Source organism: Hyperolius riggenbachi, chromosome 11, assembly GCF_040937935.1.
Source record: "Hyperolius riggenbachi isolate aHypRig1 chromosome 11, aHypRig1.pri, whole genome shotgun sequence".
Classification (NCBI taxonomy): Eukaryota; Metazoa; Chordata; class Amphibia; order Anura; family Hyperoliidae; genus Hyperolius; species Hyperolius riggenbachi.
Window position 1 is genome coordinate 212,014,240 of NC_090656.1, and position 24,565 is coordinate 212,038,804.

General features: G+C 43.9%; 2 protein-coding genes across 5 annotated transcripts in view; one reads left to right on the forward strand and one right to left on the reverse strand.

Moving 5' to 3' along the window:
• The window catches only part of USP47 (ubiquitin specific peptidase 47), a 154,073-nt gene extending 144,639 nt beyond the window's left edge, over positions 1 to 9,434 (forward strand). For all 4 annotated transcript variants that reach the window (XM_068260690.1, XM_068260692.1, XM_068260689.1 and 1 more), the window contains 2 exons: positions 2,178 to 2,308; positions 6,544 to 9,434. In XM_068260690.1, coding sequence (XP_068116791.1) covers positions 2,178 to 2,308; positions 6,544 to 6,718 — 306 coding nt within the window. In that variant the 3' untranslated portion in view covers positions 6,719 to 9,434. The remainder of the gene's footprint in view (positions 1 to 2,177; positions 2,309 to 6,543) is intronic.
• Positions 9,435 to 18,824: 9,390 nt separating this feature from the next.
• The window catches only part of DKK3 (dickkopf WNT signaling pathway inhibitor 3), a 106,776-nt gene continuing 101,035 nt past the window's right edge, over positions 18,825 to 24,565 (reverse strand). The window contains exon 8 of the mRNA XM_068261692.1: positions 18,825 to 22,689. Within this exon, the coding sequence (XP_068117793.1) occupies positions 22,476 to 22,689 (214 nt within the window). The 3' untranslated portion in view covers positions 18,825 to 22,475. The remainder of the gene's footprint in view (positions 22,690 to 24,565) is intronic.

Here is a 24,565-nt window from a genome sequence, read left to right on the forward strand (position 1 = left end):
TTCGATTTCGGGATGAGCGACACGCAGTGCAGGCAGCGGACCTTAAACTCACTTGTCTGCCAGTGCACTTCCTGTGTCTTTTCTCCATAGACACTGGGCGCTCCAGGAGTGTCACATAACAAATGCTAAAGGATGAACACTAGAGGCCTCTAGTAAACAATTAACCATTTCAGCCCGCAAATATTTTTCACCTTATAGACGAGAGGAATTTTCACCTGTCAGCGCACTTCCGATTAATGCCCCAATAAGTTTATCACTACTTATCACAACGAAATGATCTATACCTTGTTTTTTCCGCCACCAATTAGGCTTTCTTTGGGTGGTACATTATGCTAAGAATTGTTTTATTCTAAATGCATTATGAGGGAAAAAATGGAAAAAATTCATTATTTTTCAGTTTTCAGCCATTATATTTTTTAAATAATTCATGCTACCATAATTAAAATCCACACATTTTATTTGGCCATTTGTCCCGGTTATTGCAACGTTAAAATTAAATCCCTAGTAAGATGTATGGTGACAACATTTTATTTGGAAATAAAGGTGCATTTTTTTTCAGTTTTACATCCATCACTAATGTTTAGCTCATTATTAAGTATATGCCCTCTTGTCATAGATATTATTCATGAATGGGAACATTGTTCCCATTCATAAATGTAACGATCGGGCGGTGGAAACCGGCGTAAATCACGGTGGGAGTATTTTAAGAATAAACACTGGTTTTGAACAAAAACAGTGTTTTTTCTCGGCGGCCAAGAACGGATTGGCACAGGGGACTTTTGTTCCCTGCAGCCAATCCCCCCTGCTAGCAGCAGCAGCGCAATCGCAGGCATTTGCCCACACAATTGCCTGAAAACCCCGCCAAACTGCAGGGGCGTGACTAGCATGTCCCTGCGGCTCTAACAGCTGCCACAGCGGACGTAATGCTCATGTCCGCGCGGCATAAATGCTTAAGGTACGTGCGGCAGCCTCTAGCATTTGCCACGTGACACAGGTTGCCCGGGAGTGAGGAGCGCCCGGCAGCTATGGAGAGAAGACACACCAGCGGACAGGTGAGTGTAAACTTCGCTGCCTACACTCTGCATAGCCCCAGACGGTTGGGAAGACCTGGGGGAGGGGGGCAGGCAGTACACGGCTTCACAGATTTTTCATTGGATTACATACTAAAATCTATTGAAGATCTTAGTGTGTGGAGGTATTCGATCAGACCAGATAAAGATCTAAAAGGCCTACTAACATTTAAATCACTACATAATCTGGGCCCTGGATACATGAAAGAAATGTTGCAGCTGCGTAGCAATCCCTGCATTCTCCGATCCACAGGTTCTAGTAATCTAGGCATACCCAGAGTCCACCTGAAAAATGTATGGTCCCAGAGCCTTCTGTCATGCTGCTCCTACATTATGGAACTCCTTACCTCAGCAGATCAGGACAGCTCCATCCCTAGACGTGTTTAAATACAGACTGAAAACCCACCTGTTCAGTTTGGCATTTGCAGAAGTATAATTTTTGTTGTGTTAATACTTCGTCCTACTACTGAATCTGAGAGAGCCTAAGGGCTCTTTCACATCAGAGCTTGCGTTGGAGAACTCTCAAAGCATACGTTTTGTTGTATGCCTTTTACTGCGTTTTGATATGCGTTGCACTGCAGTGAGTGTGCGTTTTTAATCCGTTTTCAATGCGTTACTGCACATAGAAAAACGCAGGTAATTTTTTTTTCTTTTAGTTTTCAACTTTCTACATTGTTCCTCTGTTGCATTCTGGGACTGATTGCCTGCGTTAACGGATTAAAAACGCGCATAGTGTGCGTTTTACATTGACTAACATTGTAACGCATAAAGCTAGCGTCGGCCGAAAAACTGCGCCTGGGTGCAGTGTAACGCAACGCACAAAAAGGCTGCGTTACATGTGAAAGCTAAAATGAAAGTCTATGGACTTTCATTTCACCTTGGGTAACGCAAACTTTACCCTTTGCGTTGAAACGCAGAAAATCTGCCCTAATGTGAAAGAGCCCTAAGCACTTTGAGTCCTATGGGAGAAAAGCGCTATAGAAATGTTATTCTTATTTATCTGTTGGCCACATTGACCAGTGTATGGCCAGCTTTACGCACTGCACACACATCATGACTTGAACACCTCTGCTGTCACTATTTCTGAAAGCATTGTGTACTCTGCAGGGTCGCGGGACGTTCCCTTGTGACATCTCTGTCCTGGAGATCCATCAAGACCTGGATTGGAACCCGAAGGTCTCAACATTGAACGCCTGGCCCCTTTATATCTCTGATGACGGAGCCGTCATATTCTACAGGTACGTGTGAGAGCGGAGGACAGTTTGCTCTCCAGACATGGTTTATAAAGTATTTAGAGCAATATGTAGCGCCTCTCTTGCTCATAGCCTTGTTATGCCAGGAAGATCCAAGCAGATTGAGAGGTCCGTTAAGGTGACTATGTAGCTAGTGATTTTGGCAGCTGATGGACCAATAGACAGAACTCTCTGACTGGAGAGGGATCTGTTGGCCGCCGTAAGCCGGTTCCCGACCAATTTCAGTACTCTTTCAGCAATCGGCCTGGTGATGCCGCCACTGGCCGCTGTAGACCCTCCCCCCCCATGTTCCTGCATCAACCTCGTTAGCGATATGACACTGTGTTGGGCATACCGCTCACTCGCCTTAGGAGTCCGCCAGGATCAATTTAAAAGATTGCATGTCTGCAAAACCTTTAGTTAGCACTAGGCTAGCTAGTATAGGTAGCCGGCACCCCTGATCCCTTCTGATCCCCTCTACTAATACATTACCCAGCCTGGCTCCAGCGATCAGCGCAGCCTCCCTGCACAGCTCCGGTCTGTCTATGGGGAGAATCGGGTCTACGCATGACGTCATGTACCATCCTCCCCATAGAGAGACCTCAGCTGTGCGGGGAGGCTGCGCCGATCGCTGGAGCCAGGCTGGGTTATGTAAAAATCGTTATTATGGCAGAAGTACTCAGCTCAGAAGCAGTTGGGAACCAAATGGCTATATTGTTACCATCCTGTGCTTTCAAATAAGCTTTTCTGCCATGGCAGTCAGGTGACTCAGGGAAGAGATCAAATTACAACTTGTGATTAGAGACAAATGACAATTCAGCAGAGGGAGGGGGCAGAGTGAAGACACAGGCAGAGAGCTTCAGCCAGCAATGATTACATTTGCCATGACCAGAAATAAGCAAGCTCCTACTCTGCTCTCTGCAGTGAAAACATTGTGCCATCAATAAGAATGGGTGCGTCTTAAAGGGGGTTTCTACTCCCCAAACTAAAATTTCAGTAACTACTCTTAGTTGCATAAAATAACTTTGGAAGCATTTCCTTTGTGTAAAATAATGTACTTTTCAGTGCAAAATCGTGCATTGGGGAAATGGTGACAAGTTGTCTCTTTGGGCTGTTTAGCTCGAAGTTGCTAGAGGGTTACAGGCTTTTTAATCCAGCAATTTATAATTTATCTCATCATTTTATGTCTAAAACACATAAGAAGTGAACCAGACTGTTGGCTTATATGAGCTGTAATATGTATGGCAGCAAAATTTAACTAGGTGGGACCTACTCATATTCATGTGAAATTTGCCATTGATGGTTAAAAAAAAAAAAAAAAGAAAGAAAAGAAGAATAAACTGCTTCAGGATTTTAATTGAGCTGTATGAACAATCTACTCCATTGCCTGGTAGGAGATTATCTGAGCTTTCTCTGCTCACTCTAGCCTGCAGCTTTTGCTCATATAGTGAGCGCACAGGGAGGCGGAGACCCGACACAGTAGCATATGCTTATCTTCCCTGTATTTGGGGGGGGGGGGGGGGGGTTGGGGGCATGCGCTTTGGTAGCATTACATGTCCATTCGACCCTTTTTCTCTGCATCTAGAGGTACACTTATTGAACTCATTTTTGCTGCCTTACATGTAGAGACGCTTGTTATATTGTGTAGTGTTTAGGTACACTATAAAGACCCAGTTCAGCTACTTTTTATTTGAGTATGTTTAGGGCCCGTTTCCACGAGCTACCGCACGTGGCTGCGAGAGGCACGGCGGCACTTCCGGGTCTGTGGGTACCAGGGCCGTGGAGTCGGAGTCGTGGAGTCGGGCAATTTTGGGTGCTCGGAGTCGGGGAAAAATGCACCGACTCCGACTCCTAATGAATTTGTAACTGTAATTAAAATAGAAAATATGATAATGTTCTATTTCTCAGATAATAGTCATTAAAAATAATGTATAGATACAGTATATATACAGTAATAGCTGTGCTTAGTCCACAAACATGAAATAAACCAATCAAAATTAGTTACTTGTGCTGCTTCAATAAAGCAGTCCTCGTATTTTTAAGGTCAGATATACATATCTGATTGTGACTGTATATATGATGTGTACACAGGAATCTCTTATATATAATATCTAAATAACATCTATGCTGTAAGAATAAAGCCTGATGTGTAGCTGTGTCACTAATAGAGATGGTCAACGAGATGGAAATAATTCTGCATTGATGCTGATTTATGCAAATGTATGCACTCCCTTTGCTCATGAAATCAAATAATTTTATAGGTTGTTAAAATTTGGTTTGGTGACTACAAATTAAAGGGTAACTGAGACGGATGAAAAGTAAAGTTTTATACATACCTGGGGCTTCTTCCAGCCCCCTTCAGGCTAATCAGTCCCTCGCTGTCCTCCACCACCCGGATCTTCTGCTATGTGTCCTGGTAATTCAGCCAGTCAGCGCTGTCCGGCCGCATGCCGCTCCCACAGCCAGGAACATTCTGCACCTGCGCAATAGTGCTGCACAGGTGTAGTATGCTCCTGGCGGCGGAGTGTGTGCATGCGCACTACGCCTGACTGGCTCAAGTACCTGGACTCATAGCAGAAGATCCAGGTGGTGGAGGAGGACATGGAGGGACTGATTATCCTGAAGGCGGCTGGAGGAAGCCCCAGGTATGTATAAAACTTTAATTTCATCTGTCTCAGGTTAACTTTGTTACACAGTAGTACTATACTCTACATATGCACTCCCCACAGAGCTGCAGGGAATCCACTGAGAATGCTGTGCACATTGAACACAGAGGTGTTTTCTGTTTACAATCTCCTCATTCCCCTGCAGAGTACCTGCACATCATTCTTACATGTACCCACACTTACATTGCCTAGGGCCTGATAGATGTTCTTTGTTCCGGTTTGTACCTTTTACAAGTACTCTTACCAAGGACTAGTTTTAGTCTAAAGGGAATAAATATAGTAGTCTACATATCCTTCTCACTTCAGTTGTCTTGTAAAATTCCTAAGCGTTGGCAGTTAAGAGACGAATTTCATGTTACATACTTTTAATCAACAAAATTGTAATATGCAAATTAGAGGAGTCGGAGTCGTGGAGTCGGGAGCCGGAGGAATCCTAAACTGAGGAGTTGGAGTCGGTGGATTTTTGGACCGACTCCACAGCCCTGGTGGGTACGCAGAGGAATCCCAGAAGCCATGCCATGCACGGCTATGTAATTCTCTGCCTCCCGCGCGAAAACTGAGGGCAATGCCGGGCAAATCGCTAGGGCAAGCGATTCGCCAGGCAGCACCATTATTTCCTATGGCAGAGATTCCCCGAGCGATTTGCCTGCGGGGAGCTCTGCAGATTCGCCCCGGGTTCCGCACTAGTGGAAACGGGCCCTTAAACTGCTGCCGTTTTCTTTAAAAAAAAAAAACCACAATCACCAGAATATAGACACACGCACGCACGCACGCCTACCTAACTGTGCTGTTTCCATGGCATTTACTATCCTGAATCAAGTTTGCTGTCTTTGTTCATTGTGTTCAATAAAGATTTAAAGCTAATGTTTAGCTTAAAAAAAAAACACGCAAAAACAGATACTTGCCTAAGGAGAGGGAAGGCTCTCAGTCCTATAGAGCCTTCTAGCTCTTCTCCCAGTCCCCACGTTCCAGCACTGTCCCCCAACGCAAGAGGCTTCAGGAGGACTCAAGCAGCTCCATACAGTTCCTGCGTGAGCAAGCAAGAGAGCGCACTTGTGCATGCACAGTATGGAGCCGCCCACCTTCAGGAGTACTTGGGCTCCTGAAGCCTACCGTGGTGGCAGAGAGCAGTATTCGACTGATTGGTTGGAGACTAACAGGGGAGGAGCGCTGGAATGAGGGGACTGTGAGAGCAGCAGAAAGGCTCTATAGGACAGAGAGCCTTCCCTCTCCATAGGCGAGTATCTGTTTTGTTTTTGTTTTTTTCCTAGCTTAACATTCACTTCAGAATTATTGGAAAAAAAATAATACATATTGTTTGCAGAGCTACAGAGGTGGGGCTGTCTTTAGCCTCTCTTGGTGTAAATCTCTCTGGCTGGATCTTGTAGGCATAATCCCACAGGAATCCAGACAGGTTTTTATAGTTTGTTTTTTTTTTTGCCTTTGTCCGATTGTTAATGCAATCTGGGTAACAACTAGTTCTGCTGCCTGCTAATATATGCAAAGTTTCTAGGTAGAGGCCTGCCTTAACAGATGTCATGAAATGTATCAACTATTATCGGTCTTCTGTTTCAGGGATAAAACTGAGGAACTGGTAGAATTAACGGATGAGCAGCGCAACGAACTGATGAAAAAGGAGAGCAGCCGATTGCAGAAAACTGGACACCGCGTGACGTATTCTCCCCGCAAAGAGAAAGCCCTAAAAATATACCTGGACGGAGCCTCGAGTAAAGACGCCACGCAAGACTGACAGACGCCACGGCGGCCATGTTGTAGTGCCGCGTTCTCACAGACAGGTTCACTGCCGCCGCGGAGTGCCTCTTAGCCGGGGCAACGCTTAACCAAGTGTGAAGCTACAAAACCAGCACTGATTGGCGGGACTGCACAGCCAATCAGCACCCTTGTTCCTTACGCGAAAACAAAAAAAAGGGGTGGGGGGGGGACGTCACACTTTGTCTGTGACCTGCAATCTTGTTCTGCACTATGGTCGATTAAACTGTAAACTCGGAAAGGGATGTGCAAATACCAATAAAATAGAGAAATATATAGAGAAATATATTAAATTAAGCCCAGCCAGGTGCCCCAGGGCAACCGCTTGCCCCCAGATAGGACATGACCTGGTTGGCTTTTGGCTCTTTCAAAAAAAAAATTCTTGTACAGTCTTTTTATTTTGCTGAGAAACACATTACCTCATTGAACGCTAGATACGTTTTACGTGAGTCTGAAAGCAAGACAGGAAGCAGGGCAACTTAGACCGGCCGTTGTATTAAAATCCAACTAGCCCAGGGACTGCTGTATAAAGTTGTGAGCGTGTGCTAGCCCCCTAAGCCAGTGGGCGGGCATTACGTTTTAAGGTATTGAATTTGAGGCCTGTTGGAGGTTTGGGTTTCTCGCAGCTGTTTGGACCGCCCTGCGACTTCGGGTCGACGTGGTTCACAGACGCTAGTAAGCCACGGGTATCTGGGCAATAGAGCAAACTTTTACTGTGTTTCATGCTGAGTGTAAATAAAAAATTCTTCCCCTTCCTCTCCCCCTAATATAATAAATTAAAAACAAAAAAAAAATCCCCTTTGCTCTCCTTAGATTATAAACACTGTGTACATTGAAGAAGAAATCTAGCTAATTTAACTTTGGTTGTTTCTTTTGTTTTCTGTTTTTTTCCTCTTCACTGCTGTTTGAATCGTCTGGTACTTTAATTATTTTTTTAGCACTTTTTTGAATGTTTTTAGTTGTCGACTGTCTCCATAACAAATAGTGGGTTTTTTTTTAGTTCAGGCAGTAAAGAACTGATGTCCTCTCTCCACAGCGGGCGTCAGAATACACATCATGAAATCTGGATATATTTTTGTTTCGGTTTCCTATATGATTTGAAAAATTAAAATAATAAAAAAAAAAAAAAAACTACCATGCACCCATCATCAACTTTAATCAACCTTCTGCATCCCTTTTCTGGAAATTGCCATCTAATTTGTAACAAATCAATAATAAAGGTTTTGATAATTTTTTTCATGCCGCTGTTTACACAGTCGAAACATGCCAATAAATTAAAAAAAAAAAAAATAGAAGAAAAAAAAATGGTAGTTTTTCTTTGGGTGTTTTTTTAATTTGCACATTGGACATTACATTAGAGGCAGGGAGTTATTTTTGCAAACAGACTGCTGAGAGATTCAATTTAAATGGTCCTCAAAAAAAAAGTTGGTAGATGGAAAAAAAGAGGGTTGATATGTAAAATCTTGTACTGAAAACTGGCACATTTTTAATTAGAATTGAATTAGTGCAAAAGTCCATTTATATCAGTAATTCAACTTAAAAGGTGAAACTAATATATGAAATAGACTCATTACTTGCAAAGCAAAATATTTCAGGCTTTTGTTAGAATTTTGATGATTAGGGCTTACAGCTTATGAAAACCCTAAAATTAAAATCTCAGAGCATTGGAATATCGTGAAAATTTTCAATATTCTAGACTCAAAGTATCAGACTCTAACCAGCTAATTCATCCAAAACACCTGCAGAGGGTTCCTATTTTACATACTAGTTTCACCTTTTAAAGAGACACTGAAGCGAAAAAAAAATGTATGATTTGTATGTGTAGTACAGCTAAGAAATAAAACATTAAGATCAGATACATCAGTCTAATTGTTTCCAGTACAGGAAGAGTTAAGAAACTCCAGTTGTTATCTCTATGCAAAAAAGCCATTAAGCTCTACGACTTTCAAAGTCGTGGAGAGGGCTGTTATCTGACTTTTATTATCTCAAGTGTTTTCTTTTTCTCTGCCAGAGGAGAGGTCATTAGTTCACAGACTGCTCTGAAAGAATCATTTTGAATACTGAGTGTTGTGTAATCTGCACATATTAGAGAATGATGCAATGTTAGAAAAAACACTATATACCTGAAAATAAAAATATGAGAATATTTTCTTTGCTGCTAATCTTCTAGTAATTATTCATAGTACACAACCAATTCACTATATCATATTTTTTTTTCGCTTCAGTGTCTCTTTAAGTTGACTTTCTGGAATAAATGCACTTTTGCACAATATTTAATTTAATTACTTGAATAATATTCCCTCCAAGACAACCATATATATTATATTTTCAGTAGATCGAACCATAGCTGTCTTTTGGAGACAAACATGCCAGGCCACTGCTGTATGAAACATATGGGTGGGTTGAGCACCTGAACAGAAAGTGGTAACTGGGTGTGTCTACAGCTGAACTAATCAGGCTGTGTGCTCAAGGAATTTTTGGGTGCGCCTTTCACAGAACGGTGTACTGCTGGCTGGCTGCAAGGAGACAGATTTGGAATTATTTTTCATGTTTGTAAGACTAAAACTGGCTGGCAACAGAAATGTAAAGGTCATTTTTAATAACTGATGTAATTTTATGTATGGTACTGTATAAAAGTGTAAGGTACTTGTAGAAAAAAAAATGGATGCATTTAAAAAATGGTGCAATGAATACAATGAGCTTGGCTTCTGCTTATCCATGCGTTCTCTGCTTGCAACATTGTCATCCAGTGTCGCTGTGACTCCATCAGTCGTGAATGCATTCACACACAGTGCGTTATTTCAATGTCTATGCAGTGGGCGTATATTTGCACACTCTGTCCAGAAGCGCAGTGCATACGGCAAATTGGGATAATATGATCCGTTATAACGCAGAGATGTGAGCATGCCCAATCAGTTGTATGGGCAGTGGGATCACTCGGAAGTATTTCTGTACAAAGTATGAATGCACACTTAAAGCGGATCTGAGATGAAAAACTAACTATAACAAGTAACTTGTCTATATATCTTATCTAAAGTTTAGATATTTTACACAGCAAATCTAGCTGCAAACATCTTCCAAAGTTATTTATTTATTTATCCTGTGATACAATAAGAGCAGCCATGTTCTGTTTGTCACAGGCTGAGGGCTGGAGATGCTATCAGCTTGCCTGTGTGTAAATTCAGTCCCCTCTCCTCCTCCCCTCTGCCTCTGAAATCTCTGGCTAGTAACCTCCTCCTCCTCCTGCCCAGACTGAGCTCCCATAAGCCCTTGCTACAGTACCAAAGCACAAAAGGATCTGTGGGCGAGGCTTGTTTAGTTTATAGGGAATTAGAGTATTAAAACAAAATCAAAAAGTATTTGGATTGAGGAATGCCTTATAAATTATATGTAAGGAACTCCATTATACAATGAGTAAAAGTTTATCTCGGATCCACTTTAAACCTGCAACTTAAAAAAAAAAAAGTATGTTGTGGCCGGGCAGGTCATTGAATGAAATCCGCCCAGCCACAACACACTCCTGTCAGCATTAGTGTGCTTTGTTTATACAAGCAGATCAGTGCAGAGTGTGAATGACAGAGAGCCTGTAGCTGGTCCTGCCCGTATTCCGTCATGTCCCCCAACACCCTAACTCTCTAGAGATCTGAAAAGGATGGTGGTTTTTAATTCTTTTATTTTTTTGCTTTTACTATGACTATAGTCATCAGAAACTCCCTTCTGCCTATTTAATGTATTTTGAAAAAAAAAAAGAGGTAAACTTTGATAGTATTCCTTTTAAGCCTAGTACACACAATGCAATTTTCCATTAGATCGACCCGATAATTCCCGACCAATTAGATTCTGATCAATAATGTGATCGATTTGGGGTAGTTATCAATAGGAAATTGATGGCATTCTCAATCGGGAGCAGTTTGGACATCTGCACACAATGCAACTTTCTATCAGATCGATCTGATGAAAAATTGCATTGTACTAAGCCTAAAGCGATCCGTCAGACAGATGGCTGGTGGGAGGATTGGTAGACGCTACACATGCTAGATTATCAGCAGAGGCGGCCCTGAGGAGTCTAGCGTTTGTGTGCACGGCTATGTCTTGTATCCACAGTGATGCTGAGTGATGTTATCGCAGATCTGAATGCCAAACAAGCCTAAAGGTGGACATACATCAAGCGACTTGGCAGCCGATCGACCATCCGATTCGATTGTTATAATTGAATTAAAATTGGTGCTGCCAAGAGCATGCCCAACCGACAATGTGACCAATTTCGGGGGGAAAATTGATTGCATTATCAATCACGCATGCTACAAGATCAGCCCCGTTTCTATGGGCGTGCAGTGCATGCAATTGCCCGAGGCGCTGCATTGTTGCAGCAGGAGGGGGGTGCAGCGGCGGTGGGAGCGGGCATAATAGTAATAACTCACCTTCCTTCAGCCGAATAGCTGTTCCCACGCAGCTTCAATGTCCTTCCTTTCCTGACATCTGTCTCAGTAACTGCGCCCCCTGTGATGACGTACCGCATGCTATCACAGGGGGCGCTGTTACTGAGACAGATGCTGGGAAAGGAGGGACATAGAAGCTGCGTGGGATCAGCTATTTGGCTGAAGTAAAGTGAGTTATTATAATTATGCCTGCTCCCACCGCTGCTGCAGCACCTACCTACCTACAACAGCCTGGCTTATGTTCTTGCTGACTCTGCCAATTCGGGACCTGGGGCTGCCTCTTTCTGATATCTCTTTAGCTTGGCTCTTTGGCTTGGAGTTCGTCCAGCTCCTTATACTCGCACCTACCTATTTAAGCTATACTGCAGGCACCTAGCTATCTAACCCATACTGGTGGCACCTAAGTAGCTAACCTATACTGGTGGCACCTATATCTGGCTCCACGGAGGGTGTGGGGCGGTGATTTTTACACCCTCGCCCTGGGTGAAATTTAGCCTAGAAATTGCCCTGTGCAAGATGTTGCGCTGACTTGGTTGATCGGGTGCGCGGCGGGAGTGGCTTCCAATTTCGCAAGAAAACCCCCGACGATGTCCCCCTCTAATGAAAAATGTGCTCTGTGCAAAGTATAGAGGTCCTTCTCAAAAAATTAGCATATTGTGATAAAGTTCATCATTTTCTGTAATGTACTGATAAACATTAGACTTTCATATATTTAACATTCATTACACACAACTGAAGCCTTTTATTGTTTTAAAGTGAACCTCCAGACTAAAAATCTACTCAGCAGCACTGAAAAGGCTTGGTGTTTCTTTAACAGTTTTACAACATCAGAACTTTGTTTCTCTTATACAAGCCTCATTTTTAGCTGCACAGAAGAAAACTGCCTGGGCATTTTTCCCCTGATGCTGTGCAAAGCATGATGGGATTTCTGATGTTGTTGTTCTCGTTCTGCTGTTTTGGTGCAATTTTTATTTTTTTACATTTTGAATTTGACATTTGAAGCCTAGCGCATGCAGCTGGGAGGGGTTATCAGGACAAGGGACAGTTGGAACTGTCTTATGCTCCCTGTCACCTCCTTTCAACCAAAAAGATGGCTGCCCCCATGACAAAGATGGCAGCCCCCATGAATCACAAACATTTGCCTGTTCTTTTAAAACAGGGTGAGTAAAAAAAAATTATATTACCTATCTATTCTAATTAACATAACTAATGCAACTTAATGACAGTATGTTTGTTTAGGCTGAAGTTCCCCTTTAATATTGATGATTTTGACATACAGCTCATGAAAACCCAAAATTCCTATCTCAAAAAATTAGCATATCATGAAAAGGTTCTCTAAACGATCTATTAACCTAAGCATCTGAATCAACTAATTAACTTTAAACACCTGCAATAGATTGCTGAGGCTTTTAAAAACTCCCAGCCTGGTTCATTACTCAAAACCGCAATCATGAGTAAGACTGCCGACCTGACTGCTGTCCAGAAGGCCATCATTGACGCCATCATTGACACCCTCAAGCATAGAGGGTAAGACACAGAAAGAAATTTCCTAACGAATATGCTGTTTTGAGAAGGACCTGTACATTACCTGTCCGTGGCCTGCGTTGCTCCCTCCGCTGCTCCAGGCACACTCCTTGCTCCATACACGCACGCCCCCTCGTGGTTTGCTAGTAAGGGCGCGTGTGTAAACAGAACTGAGGAATCCCGGAAGCCAGTGGGGGACAAGCACAGGCAGCGGGCAGGTAATGTAGGAGGGCCCAGTGACTTCTAGTTACGCCTGATTGCAAAACTTTGGATAGCCCCCCCCCCCCCCCCAGCTGTCGTTGTTGGAGGGGGGGAAGCACTGATGGTAACATGAGGTGAGGTCTGGCCCCCCTCCCTGCTGCTGTTTATGCCTGCTGCTCCCCCTTCCTGCGATGCGCACCCTTCTGCTCCTGAAAATAGCCCTGGAGGGCCTCAGAGCCAGGGGCCCCCCTCAGGCTTCTCCCCCTAAACCCCCCTGTGGCTGCATCCCTTGCAGGGGATATCATTATGCACCTGCATGCAATAGGCATTCAGAGGTAGTGGTACTGTAATAAAGGCCTCTAGAAAGTTTGTTTTCCACACTTTTTACCGGTGTTCTCAGCAGGGCTGTGGAGTGGAGGAGTAATCTTGGGTTTCTGGAGTTGGAGTCTGTGGGTTCGTAAAGGTTGGAGTTGGATGATTTCTGTTCCAACTCCACAGCCCTGGTTCAAAAGAAGCCCCACTATATGTACACTCATTGAACACTTGAGAACGTTAACCTTATACTGTTCAGAACCTTCCTTTGCCATTCTAAGATTGTACAGGTAGTGCAGAATTATTAGGCAAGTTGTATTTTTGAGGAATAATTTTATTATTGAACAATAACCATGTTCTCACTTAAAACTCAATATCAAAGCTGAATATTTTTGAAAGTAGTTTTTAGTTTTAGCTATTTTAGGGGGATATCTGTGTGTGCAGGTGACTATTACTGTGCATAATTATTAGGCAACTTAACAAAAAACAAATATATACCCATTTCAATTATTTATTTTTTTTACCAGTGAAACCAATATAACATCTCAACATTCACAAATATAAATTTCTGACATTCAAAAACAAAACAAAAACAAATCAGTGACCAATATAGCCACCTTTCTTTGCAAGGACACTCAAAAGCCTGCCATCCGTGTATTCTGTCAGTGTTTTGATCTGTTCACCATCAACATTGCGTGCAGCAGCAACCACAGCCTCCCAGACACTGTTCACAGAGGTGTACTGTTTTCCCTCCTTGTAAATCTCACATTTTATGATAGACCACAGGTTCTCAATGGGGTTCAGATCAGGTGAACAAGGAGGCCATGTCATTAGTTTTTCTTCTTTTATACCCTTTCTTGCCAGCCACGATGTGGAGTACTTGGACGCGTGTGATAGAGCATTGTCCTGCATGAAAATCATGTTTTTCTTGAAGGATGCAGACTTCTTCCTGTACCACTGCTTGAAGAAGGTGTCTTCCAGAAACTGGCAGTAGGACTGGGAGTTGAGCTTGACTCCATCCTTAACCCGACAAGCCCCACAAGCTCATCTTTGAAGATACCAGCCCAAACCAGTACTCCACCTCCACCTTGCTGGCGTCTGAGTCGGACTGGAGCTCTCTGCCCTTTACCAATCCAGCCATGGGCCCATCCATCTGGCCCATCAAGACTCACTCTCATTTCATCAGTCCACAAAACCTTAGAAAAATCAGTCTTGAGATATTTCTTGGCCCAGTCTTGACGTTTCAGCTTGTGTGTCTTGTTCAGTGGTGGTTGTCTTTCAGCCTTTCTTACCTTGGCCATGTCTCTGAGTATTGCACACCTTGTGCTTTTGGGCACTCCAGTGATGTTGCAGCTCTGAAATATGGCAAAACTGGTGGCAAGTGGCATCTTGGCAGCTGCACGCTTGACTTTTCTCAGTTCATGAGCAGTTATTTTGCGCCTTGGTTTTTCCACACGCTTCTTGCGACCCTGTTGACTATTTTGAATGAAACGCTTGATTGTTCGATGATCACGCTTCAGAAGATTTGCAATTTTAAAAGTGATGCATCCCTCTGCAAGATATCTCACTATTTTTGACTTTTCTGAGCCTTTCCAGTCCTTTTGACCCATTTTGCCAAAGGAAAGGAAGTTGCCTAATAATTATGCACACCTGATATAGGGTGTTGATGTCATTAGACCACACCCCTTCTCATTACAGAGATGCACATCACCTAATATGCTTAATTGGTAGTAGGCTTTCGAGCCTATACATCTTGGCGTAAGACAACATGCATAAAGAGGATGATGTGGTCAAAATACTCATTTGCCTAATAATTCTGCACTCCCTGTAGTCTTAGTTCTTTGTGGCTTGGATGCCACACGATGTTGAAAACATTCCTTTGATATTCTACACCACACTTACATGATGACATCACTCAGTTCCTGCAGATTTGTTGGCTCCACATTCATGCTAGGAGTCCCCCGTTCTATCCCAAACCTCCACCAGCCTGGTCTGCTGACACAACAAGTCAGCTTGCCTCAATGGATTCTTGCAGTCATACCGAAATTGGATACCCACCAGCTTGCACCCCTCAGCAGAAATGCAGACTCCTCAGACCAGGGTGGGAGTTTCCCCCACAAAGGTCTGTACACACATCCAATTTTTATCTGCAGATTACAGGCCAATTTACCACTTCCATGTAGTATGAGAGCTCACCTACACAGTCTGTTCATAGTATTTAAAATCGGTTAGCCCTCATAATGCATGGCAGTGGTAAAATTGGATGTGTGTACAGAGCCTAAAGCCTGGCACACTTCAACTTGGCTGATGATATGCCAATTTTACCAACTCCATGTAATATGAGGGCAACAGACTTTGAATATTATGAACTGATTGTGTATATCGTACTACATTGACATGGTAAAATTGGTAAGTAATTGGCAAACCAAAATTGAAGGTGTGTACCAGGGTTTAGGCTGGTGGCCAACAGGCATGAAACCCGATGTGGCGTGCCATGCTGAGCATTCTAAAACACTTTTTTCTCTAGCCGTCATACGGGACACTGGAGATGTGGCTCCGCCCATCCAATTAGTGGAAACCACCTGAAAGAGTAAAAAGAGTATTAATAGCCCCCACCCTCCCCTGGCTCCTCAGTTTTATTTGGTTTCCGTCCCGGAAACACCGAAGAGGAGTAGCTCCCTTAATTTTTATTATTTTTTTAGCTTCACTAGGTGGTGAGGCCAAGAGAAGACCGGGTGGCTTGGGTGATCGTTGTGAACGCTAAGTGGCGTCTCTTTATGCACCCGGTTTTCTGCCGAACGCGGTGTTCGGATGTCGATCCCTCTGCCCTCCGTATGCATTTGTGCGGGCAAGGATCGTGGGACTCTCCCCCAGCTGCTTGGCATGGCAGCACTGCGCATGCAGGAAATCCCTGGGCCACAAGCGATGGTTGGGAAGCTGGCGCTGGTGGGGGAGTCTAATATAGGAGAACTAGGCAGCATAAGAAATAGAACTGCTCCTGTTCTCCCCCATGCTGGAAAGATGGGATCACAGGCAAGAAGCTTCCCAGTCTGTTCCAGCAGCAGAGGTGACTGCATTGACCATACTGGAGAGATGGGATCACAGGCAAGAGGCTTCCCAGTCTTTTCCAGCAGCAGAGGTGAGTGCATTAACCATGCTGGAGAGATGGGATCACAGGCAAGAGGCTTCCCAGTCTTTTCCAGCAGCAGAGGTGAGTGCATTAACCATGCTGGAGAGATGGGATCACAGGCAAGAGGCTTCCCAGTCTTTTCCAGCAGCAGAGGTGAGTGCATTAACCATGCTGGAGAGATGGGATCACAGGCAAGAGGCTTCCCAGTCTGTTCCAGCAGCAGAGGTGAGTGCATTGACCATGCTGGAGAGATGGGATATCAGGCATGAGGCTTCCTAGTCTGTTCCAGCAGATGAGGTGTGTGCACTGATAGTGGTTTTTTTTTTTTGCAGGGATATACACTCATATTATGCAGTTTAGAGTGTGATTTCACCTGTGTTTTATCCTTTCCCGCTATCTATATCATAGCAAGCTGAAAGTAAAAGCGGGGGAGGTATAGGATAATGTGTGGAGAAGCCAAGGACTAAAAAGGTTGCTATTGCAACATTAAGCTTCCCCAGTATTATAACGAGATAATTTGTCAAGCCTGCACTAGATCTATGAGAGCTGTAGTGATTGACAATTTATTCAAAGAGGTAATGGAGTCTTTCAGGGTAAGGAAAGCCCTGAGCAGTCTTAAGGAGTCATTTGTTTCCTATGCTAGATGCAGAAACTAACATTTTGCAGGGATGTGCACTCATATGTTTAAGATTAGAGAGTTTTTCCCTGTATCTATTTTTTTCTTTTCTCCTATCCTCTGTGTCCATGTGATCTAGCTGTGAATGTTAAGCAGCAGGTGGGGTGAAGTAAAGAGTAATTATTTAGTTACAGTTGCTTTTCTGTCAGCTCCTACCAGTCTGGCCTTTCTCTTCAACAAAGTATGCAAAACTGTTGCTGCCTGAATAGTGCGTTTTGGGTTTCCTACTTTTCACTGTAAGTTGTGGTGAATCCAGCTGTTACAGAAATGCTTACCATCCCATCCACCACTATTCACGCCTCTCTCCAAATCACTTTTTCCCCCCATCCTGATGTGTAATCTGAACATTAATTGAAAATTCTGACCTGGTAGAGCCTGAGCCCACTAACACAGTTGTGTCCCCTTCTGTCTGCTTTTCAGCATCTATAACACTGATGTGTAACTGAAAAGTGGACACAACTGTGTCAGTGGGCTCAGGCCCTACTGTATGATTTCATGCACTGCACAAATGGCAGGTTTTTTTTTTCCTCCTTCACTTTGTGATTGAGATTTTGCCAATTAGAATGGTTTCATTTCAATGCAAGGTAAAGCAGATGTAGATATGCCGGGGGAAGATGAAGTAGTTCAATAATGCTGTCTTGTCCCACTGATATTCTATTTCTGTTACTTTTAGCCATAGACCCTGAACAAGCATACAGCAGATCAGGTGCTCTGACTGAAGTCTGGCTTCAGGTTTGTGATTCAAAGATCAGCAGGACTGCCAGGGAACTGGTATTGTCTAAAAGGTAATAAATATGGCAGCCTCTGTATGCCTCTCACTTTGGCTTCCCTTTAAAGGACAACCGAGGTGACATGATGAGATAGACATGGGTATGTACAGTGCCAAGCACACAAATAATGAGGCCGTGTTCCTTTTTTTCTTTCTCTGAAACAGTTAAACATCAGATATGCAAGTGTCAGTTTTTGTCCAGGTCGGGACCGGGTTGGACTGGGTCAGACTATAGCATAACCCTCACTGATAAGGAATTACAGCCATAAAACACTTTCCTGTCAGTAAATGGCTTCTGTGAACAGGAAAGAGATAAAAAGGCCAATAATTCATTGATTTGAGCTTTGACATACTTTACTGTTTCATTGTGTCTGCTTAAAGGGAACCAGAGATGAAGCGCCCTTGTGTATTTTACCATATAGATCAGTAAGAACATTAGAGAAAACACTTACCATGCTCTCTGTTTCATCCTCACTGCAAAAAGTGTCTGTTATCAGCTGTGATAAGAATCCCGGACTGAGCATTCAGTCTGGCTTTGCCGGGAGTAATTATAGCTGAGTCATTATAGCAGAGCCACAAGGGGTCAGGCTTTGGCTTGATAAGACACCAGAGAAGACAGACTCGGCTATAATCTTTCTGTAGCAAAGCTAGACTGAGTGCGCAGTCGGGGATTCTTATCAGAGGTGATAACAGTCAGATTAAACCGAGAAGAATGAAACAAAGAGCAGATTAGGTGTTTACTGTCATGTTCCCACTGATTTATAAGGTAAAATACAAGAGGGTGCTTCATCTCTGGTTCTCTTGACACCTTCATTAAAAACTAGATTTAAATTTAAAAAAAACTGTTTGATATCTAAAAAAAAAAAAAGTAATCTTTAGGAGAAGGCTAGATACAATTGTTTTCCTCGTCAGTTTATTTTCACCTCGGATGTCCTTTAAATCAAGGTGAGGTAACCCCATGAATATTACCATACATCCGTTTTATATTTCCACCTTGCTATTTGCACATGTGTCAACACACCAGTAACACTCCTGTGAGTTAATAAAATACTTTATTGAGCTCATGAGAACATTAAATAGATTATTTTGTATTCAGCCAGAATCTACAGAGCTCTCTACACAGGACACATGCAAACACTGGAATATCTACCATATAGTCTCCTGAATTATTGCACTTCCTTCCAGCAGAGGGCAGTATAGTTACATTAGACAGAAATGCTCCAAACAACGGATCGTGTCCGATGTCTACCATGTTTTACTCCCCATCCCTTTCCACCTTGCCCTTCCCCCAAAGCTTGTGGTCTCACGGAGCCTGTGTGGCCAAGCCCTTGATGACAGGCTTTAAGAGGGTCCCAGCGCTAGAACAGTGGGGGGGGGGGGGGGGGGTTGCCTCTAAGAACCATTTTTGTGAAGAAGAAAAAATGTAAATTACATAAAAACACAAATAAAAAGTTAATTTCTCCCAAAGTAAAATCTGCTATAAATGACCTTTCTCCTATGTTGCTATCACTTACAGTAGATAGTAGAAATCTGACAGGGTTTGGACTAGCCCATCTCCTCACGGGGAATTCTTGGGTTTGTGTTTTTTTTGTTTTCAAAACTACTTCTTGAAGAACAGTTGCTAAGTCCAACTGCCAGAACAGTATGCAAACATGTGGTGGGGTTGCATCTTTTATATAGATAATTTCCAGTGCGTGCTTTTTAAAGATTAAATTAAATACCGAGAATCCCCCATGAAGAGATGGACTAGTCAAAAACCTGTCCGTTCTGTCAGAATTCTACTAACTACTGTGACAGAAACATAGAAAACTAATATATAATTCATTTTACTCTAAAAACGCACTTCTTATTTGTATGTTTAAATTTTACAGTTTTTCACAATAGTCCTTTAAGTGAATACCCATTTGGGACACTTTTCACTTCACTTTAATGTACTTCACACTTATGCCTGACATTTTTAGACTTTTTCTTTTTTGGGGGGAGGGAGTTTTTCTTTTAATTCTAAGTTTTGACAATTTTCGGTTCCAATTATATATATTTTTTGCATACAATTTTTCATGCATAGCAATGCAATTAATATACAATATTATATGCAATTTGTATTCTGGATGGGATTTTGGCTGGGTTTCTATAGACTTTCGTTACATGCGATTTGCACATCATACCACCAAAAAAAACCGCAGCACTGCCAGCCTTTGGAAAAAAACGCAAGAAGAAAATTGGATCCGAAAATTTTTGCACATAAAATGCAAATTCAATGCGATGCCATAGAAATACATTACATGTGCGATGAACGTGCAATCGCAATCCCACACAAGGGACGCCAATTGTATGAAGTAATTGTATTCTTAAGAGGAAATCACACCTTATTTATAAGCAATTTGTAATTAAATGTTATTAAAAATTACCATTTTTGTTTTAATTAGCAGCTAGCTAACATATTCCAGAATGCCAAATATGAATTAGCTTTATGCGAGCGAGAAGAATCTCCCATGAGGCATCACTGCTGGTTAAGGGCTCTGCCTCTGACATGGTAGACCAGGGTTTGAATTCTGGCTAGGGTCAGTACCTATTCAGTAAGGAGTCCTTGGGCTAACACTGCAGGGTGGCCTCTTGAGCCCATACCAGTGGCTGCAGCTCTTCAGCGCTTTGAGTCCAACAGGAGAATATCGCTATACAAATGTTCGGATTATTATTAGGATAATTAATATGCAAATCATCTTTTTGCATCTCTGAAAGCCAGGTGCACATCCAGAACCACTGCTATACATTAAGGCTATACAGCATATTCATTTTACATACATCAATCCAAAATGCATACAGCTGTTTCAGACTGGTTGGTCCTCATCAGTGCATGGCATTGATTAACATGACTATGTCAGGGGTGTCAAACTCAAATACAAAGTGTGCTGACATTGAACACTGGGACCAAGTCGGGGGCCGATCTCAATGTCTAGTGGCTATTAGACACCAGGGACCCTTATAAAGTTTCCTGGTGTCCAATAACTCTTCCATCCCCCCCCCCCCCCTTCCCTAAACAGTTCCCTGGTGTCTAATGACCTCCATCCCTTCCCTGTACAGTTCACTGGTGTTTAGTGACCCCTCCTCCTCCCCTATACAGCTCCCTGGTGTCTAGTGAATCCTCCTCCTTCCGTATACAGCTACCTGGTGTTTACTGGTCCCCACTTTCCTAGACGATTCCCTGGTGTCTAGTGGGCCTCTCCTTCCCATATACAGTTACCTGATGTCTAGTGCTTTCCCACTCCTCCCACCTTATGGCTTCCTTGGTGATCTAGGGCTTCACCTCCAATATAGCTTCCCTGGTGGTCTAGAGTGGTCCATACATAATGCAAAGTTAGGAAACCACTTGAGGGCCAAATTTGATGGCTCCATGGGCCAGATTTGGCCCGTGGGCCGGAGTTTGACATGCATGCTTTATGTTGTAGGAGATTCAGCAGTGATACCTTCTGTATTAAGATGGCTCATAAATAATTAGCATGGCTGTTTGCTTTTTTTGCAAGAGGGATTTTAGTTCCTTCTGAGCCCCTCACAATTTCCTAGTGGCTGTGGCTCACCATGAGCCAGCTGGGTACTCTGTAACACGGTAGAATCTTGTTATAGTAAACTCTGACATAGTAAACCTCTGGCTATAGCAAACTCTGTCCCCGGGTCCCGGCCATGTGCCTGTATAAAAATACAAAGCAAGACCAATCCTGATCAAGGCAGAATCATCCACCAGGCAACCTAGGCAGATGCTTGGGGCCTAGTGGGTGTCAAGGGGTCCACTTGCCACCTTATTTGACCTCACTTTGTTTCAGCTTACCAAAAGAACCACTAGGGGGCCAAAATCTACTATGCCTAGGGCCCCATTCAATCTTAATCCATCTCGGATCCTGATATAGTACACTTCTGATATAGTAAACTACTTGGCAAGGCCCCTTGGAGTTTACTATAAAGCGATTCTACTGTATTCCAGAACATACAGTACGTTCAGTTTGGGCTTCTTTGCCCCCATGGTAACAGTAGTCTGGGGGTAGAAGTTATCTACTAACTGCAGAAGGGTAAACTCACAATCCGGAAGCCATTGCTGCTCATGTTTGGCACCTGCACAAATCTACTGTTGGCTAATTTTGACACGCCCATCTCCCCAGATTCGGCTAAGCCGGGTACACATGAGAGATGTCACCTGGCAGGGATCAGGACTTAATCTCTTGGGTGAGTTCATATAAGCTAGCGATGCGTTCTGTTGCTATGGAAAGGAGAAGAGGGCGAATGGAGCGCCGCACAACGGTGGGGCAAGGAAGAGAACGGTTGTGTGCCCGAGGCATGGCTGGCATTGAGGCAAGGCCGCAAGGGCCACGGCCTAGGGCACGAGGAAGCAAGGGGCAGGCTACCTCCAAGGGGCGGGGTTGGTGACAGTTGGCCTTGGGCGGTAAAATGTCCAAATCTGGCCCTGGCTCCAGGCTCATGCGCTCAACGTTCCTGCTTGCCATATAAAAGAAACATACTATGTAAACTGAAGGTTAGAAGGTCCCTGTCTATGCACAGTGCCAAATAGTCACAGTTTCCAAATCTCGCAGGAAAAACAGATTTTTGCCTGAAAATTTGGAGAATGTCTATGTCCTTGTCCACGTGACACCGGTCATTTCCTCGTCCCTTTTGCTTCCAATTTAATGGACAAGTCCCTTAGATATAGTCCACAAAGCGCGGTTCCAGCACTTCTCGGTCGTCCTCAGGGAGGTCGGCATCAGCAGCAAATCCTGTGGGGGCAATATCACCCTCTTCGTACATAATATCCTCCTGCGGCATGGCGGTGAAGAGCGGCAGGTCTAGTATCTCTGGCTCCTCTCTCTTGCTCTCTGGAGATGGTTCTTCACAGACTGACGAGATAGGACTGGAACTAGAAGAATACAAAATAAGACAAGTCACAACCAGAAGCACAAGGGAGGAGTCTCTGCTTTTATACAAGTCACTGGCCTTTACGGTGCTCTAGGTAAGACTACTTTGGTCTCCCCTGGATAAGAAGGTAGTGGCTTACATTAAAGCGAAGTGCAAAAAAACGAGTTAGATACTTGCCTATGCAGAGGGCTCTGGACTTCTTGCTGCCTGAGGCAAACTTGTGAAAATGACCCCCCCCCCCCCCCCCCTCATTTTTGGAATGATCGCACAGCACCCGACAATTTACTATGCTTCATTTAAAGGACAACTGAAACAAGAGGGGTATGCATGCTGCCATATTTATTTCCTTTTAAGCAATACCAGTTACCTGGCTATTCTGCTGATCCTCTGCCTCTAATACTTCTAGCCGTAAATCCTGAACAAGCATGCAGCCGATCAGGGGTTTCTGACATTATCAGATCTGACAAGATTAGCTGCATGCTTGTTTCTGGTGTTATTCAGACACTACTGCAGCCAAATCAGATACTACTGCAGCCAAACAGATCAGCAGGGCAGCCAGGCAGCTGGTATTGTTTTAAAGGAAATGAATATGGCAGCCTCCATATCCCTCTTGATTCAGTTGTCTTTTAATGTTCTCCGTCAGCAAGGGAGCATGTGCAACAACCTGAAACATGACATGCTACAGCTCAACACAATAACACTGGCTGCCTGCGAGTCTGTGACAAACAAAATGCTCACCCTCAGCCAGTCGGCAGTTCTCCATTCCTCCTCAGTCAGGACAGCAGTGCCACCTTCTCCCTTCTGCTATGCAAGTCAAATTAAACACTGCTGCTCTCTTGCCTTCCCCTCCTCACTCACAGTCAGACTCTTCACACAGCACAACCAGCTACTTTTCCCGAATGATCACCTCATCAGTGTAAACACAGTACTTACCCCTGTAATCTCTGTGCCTGATACAAGTGTTCAGGGGTCGAGTCCTGCGTGGACGCGGGTGAACGGCGTCCACCCACTTTTTCTTCAGCGTGGACGCCGTTCACCCTGGCTTGTGTGGAGGGCGAAAGTGGGCGGAGACTTTCCGCATTCCAGTCGCAAGGGACGCTCCGCTCTGTGTGCGGCTAGAAGACCAGACTAGCCGCACACAGAGCGCCGGGCCCGACACTTCAAAACACTGGAGGGGAGAGGCAGGAAGGGGAGCACGAAGGTAAGGGATGGGGAGGGGGGGAGATGTCCACCCATCCCCACTGTTACCATAGCTCTCCTTCTCTGCGCTGCTCCCCTCCTGCTGGGGGCACACCTGGCTACCTGGGCACATATACCCCTGCCTATATATACTGGGCACATATACCCCTGCCTACATATACTGGGCACATATACCCCTGCCTACATATACTGGGCACATATACCCCCTGCCTACATATACTGGGCACATATACACCTGGCTACATATACTGGGCACATATACCCCCTGCCTACATATACTGGGCACATATACACCTGGCTACATATACTGGGCACATATACCCCCTGCCTACATATACTGGGCACATATAACCCTGGCTACATATACTGGGCACATATACCCCTGGCTACATATACTGGGCACATATACCCCTGGCTACATATACTGGGCACATATACCCCTGGCTACATATACTGGGCATATATACCCCTGGCTACATATACTGGGCATATATACCCCTGGCTACATATACCCCTGCCTACATATACTGGGCACATATACCCCTGGCTACATATACTGGGCACATATACCCCTGGCTACATATACTGGGCACATATACCCCTGGCTACATATACTGGGCACATGTACCCCTGGCTACATATACTAGGCAACTATACCTCTGGCTACATATACTGGG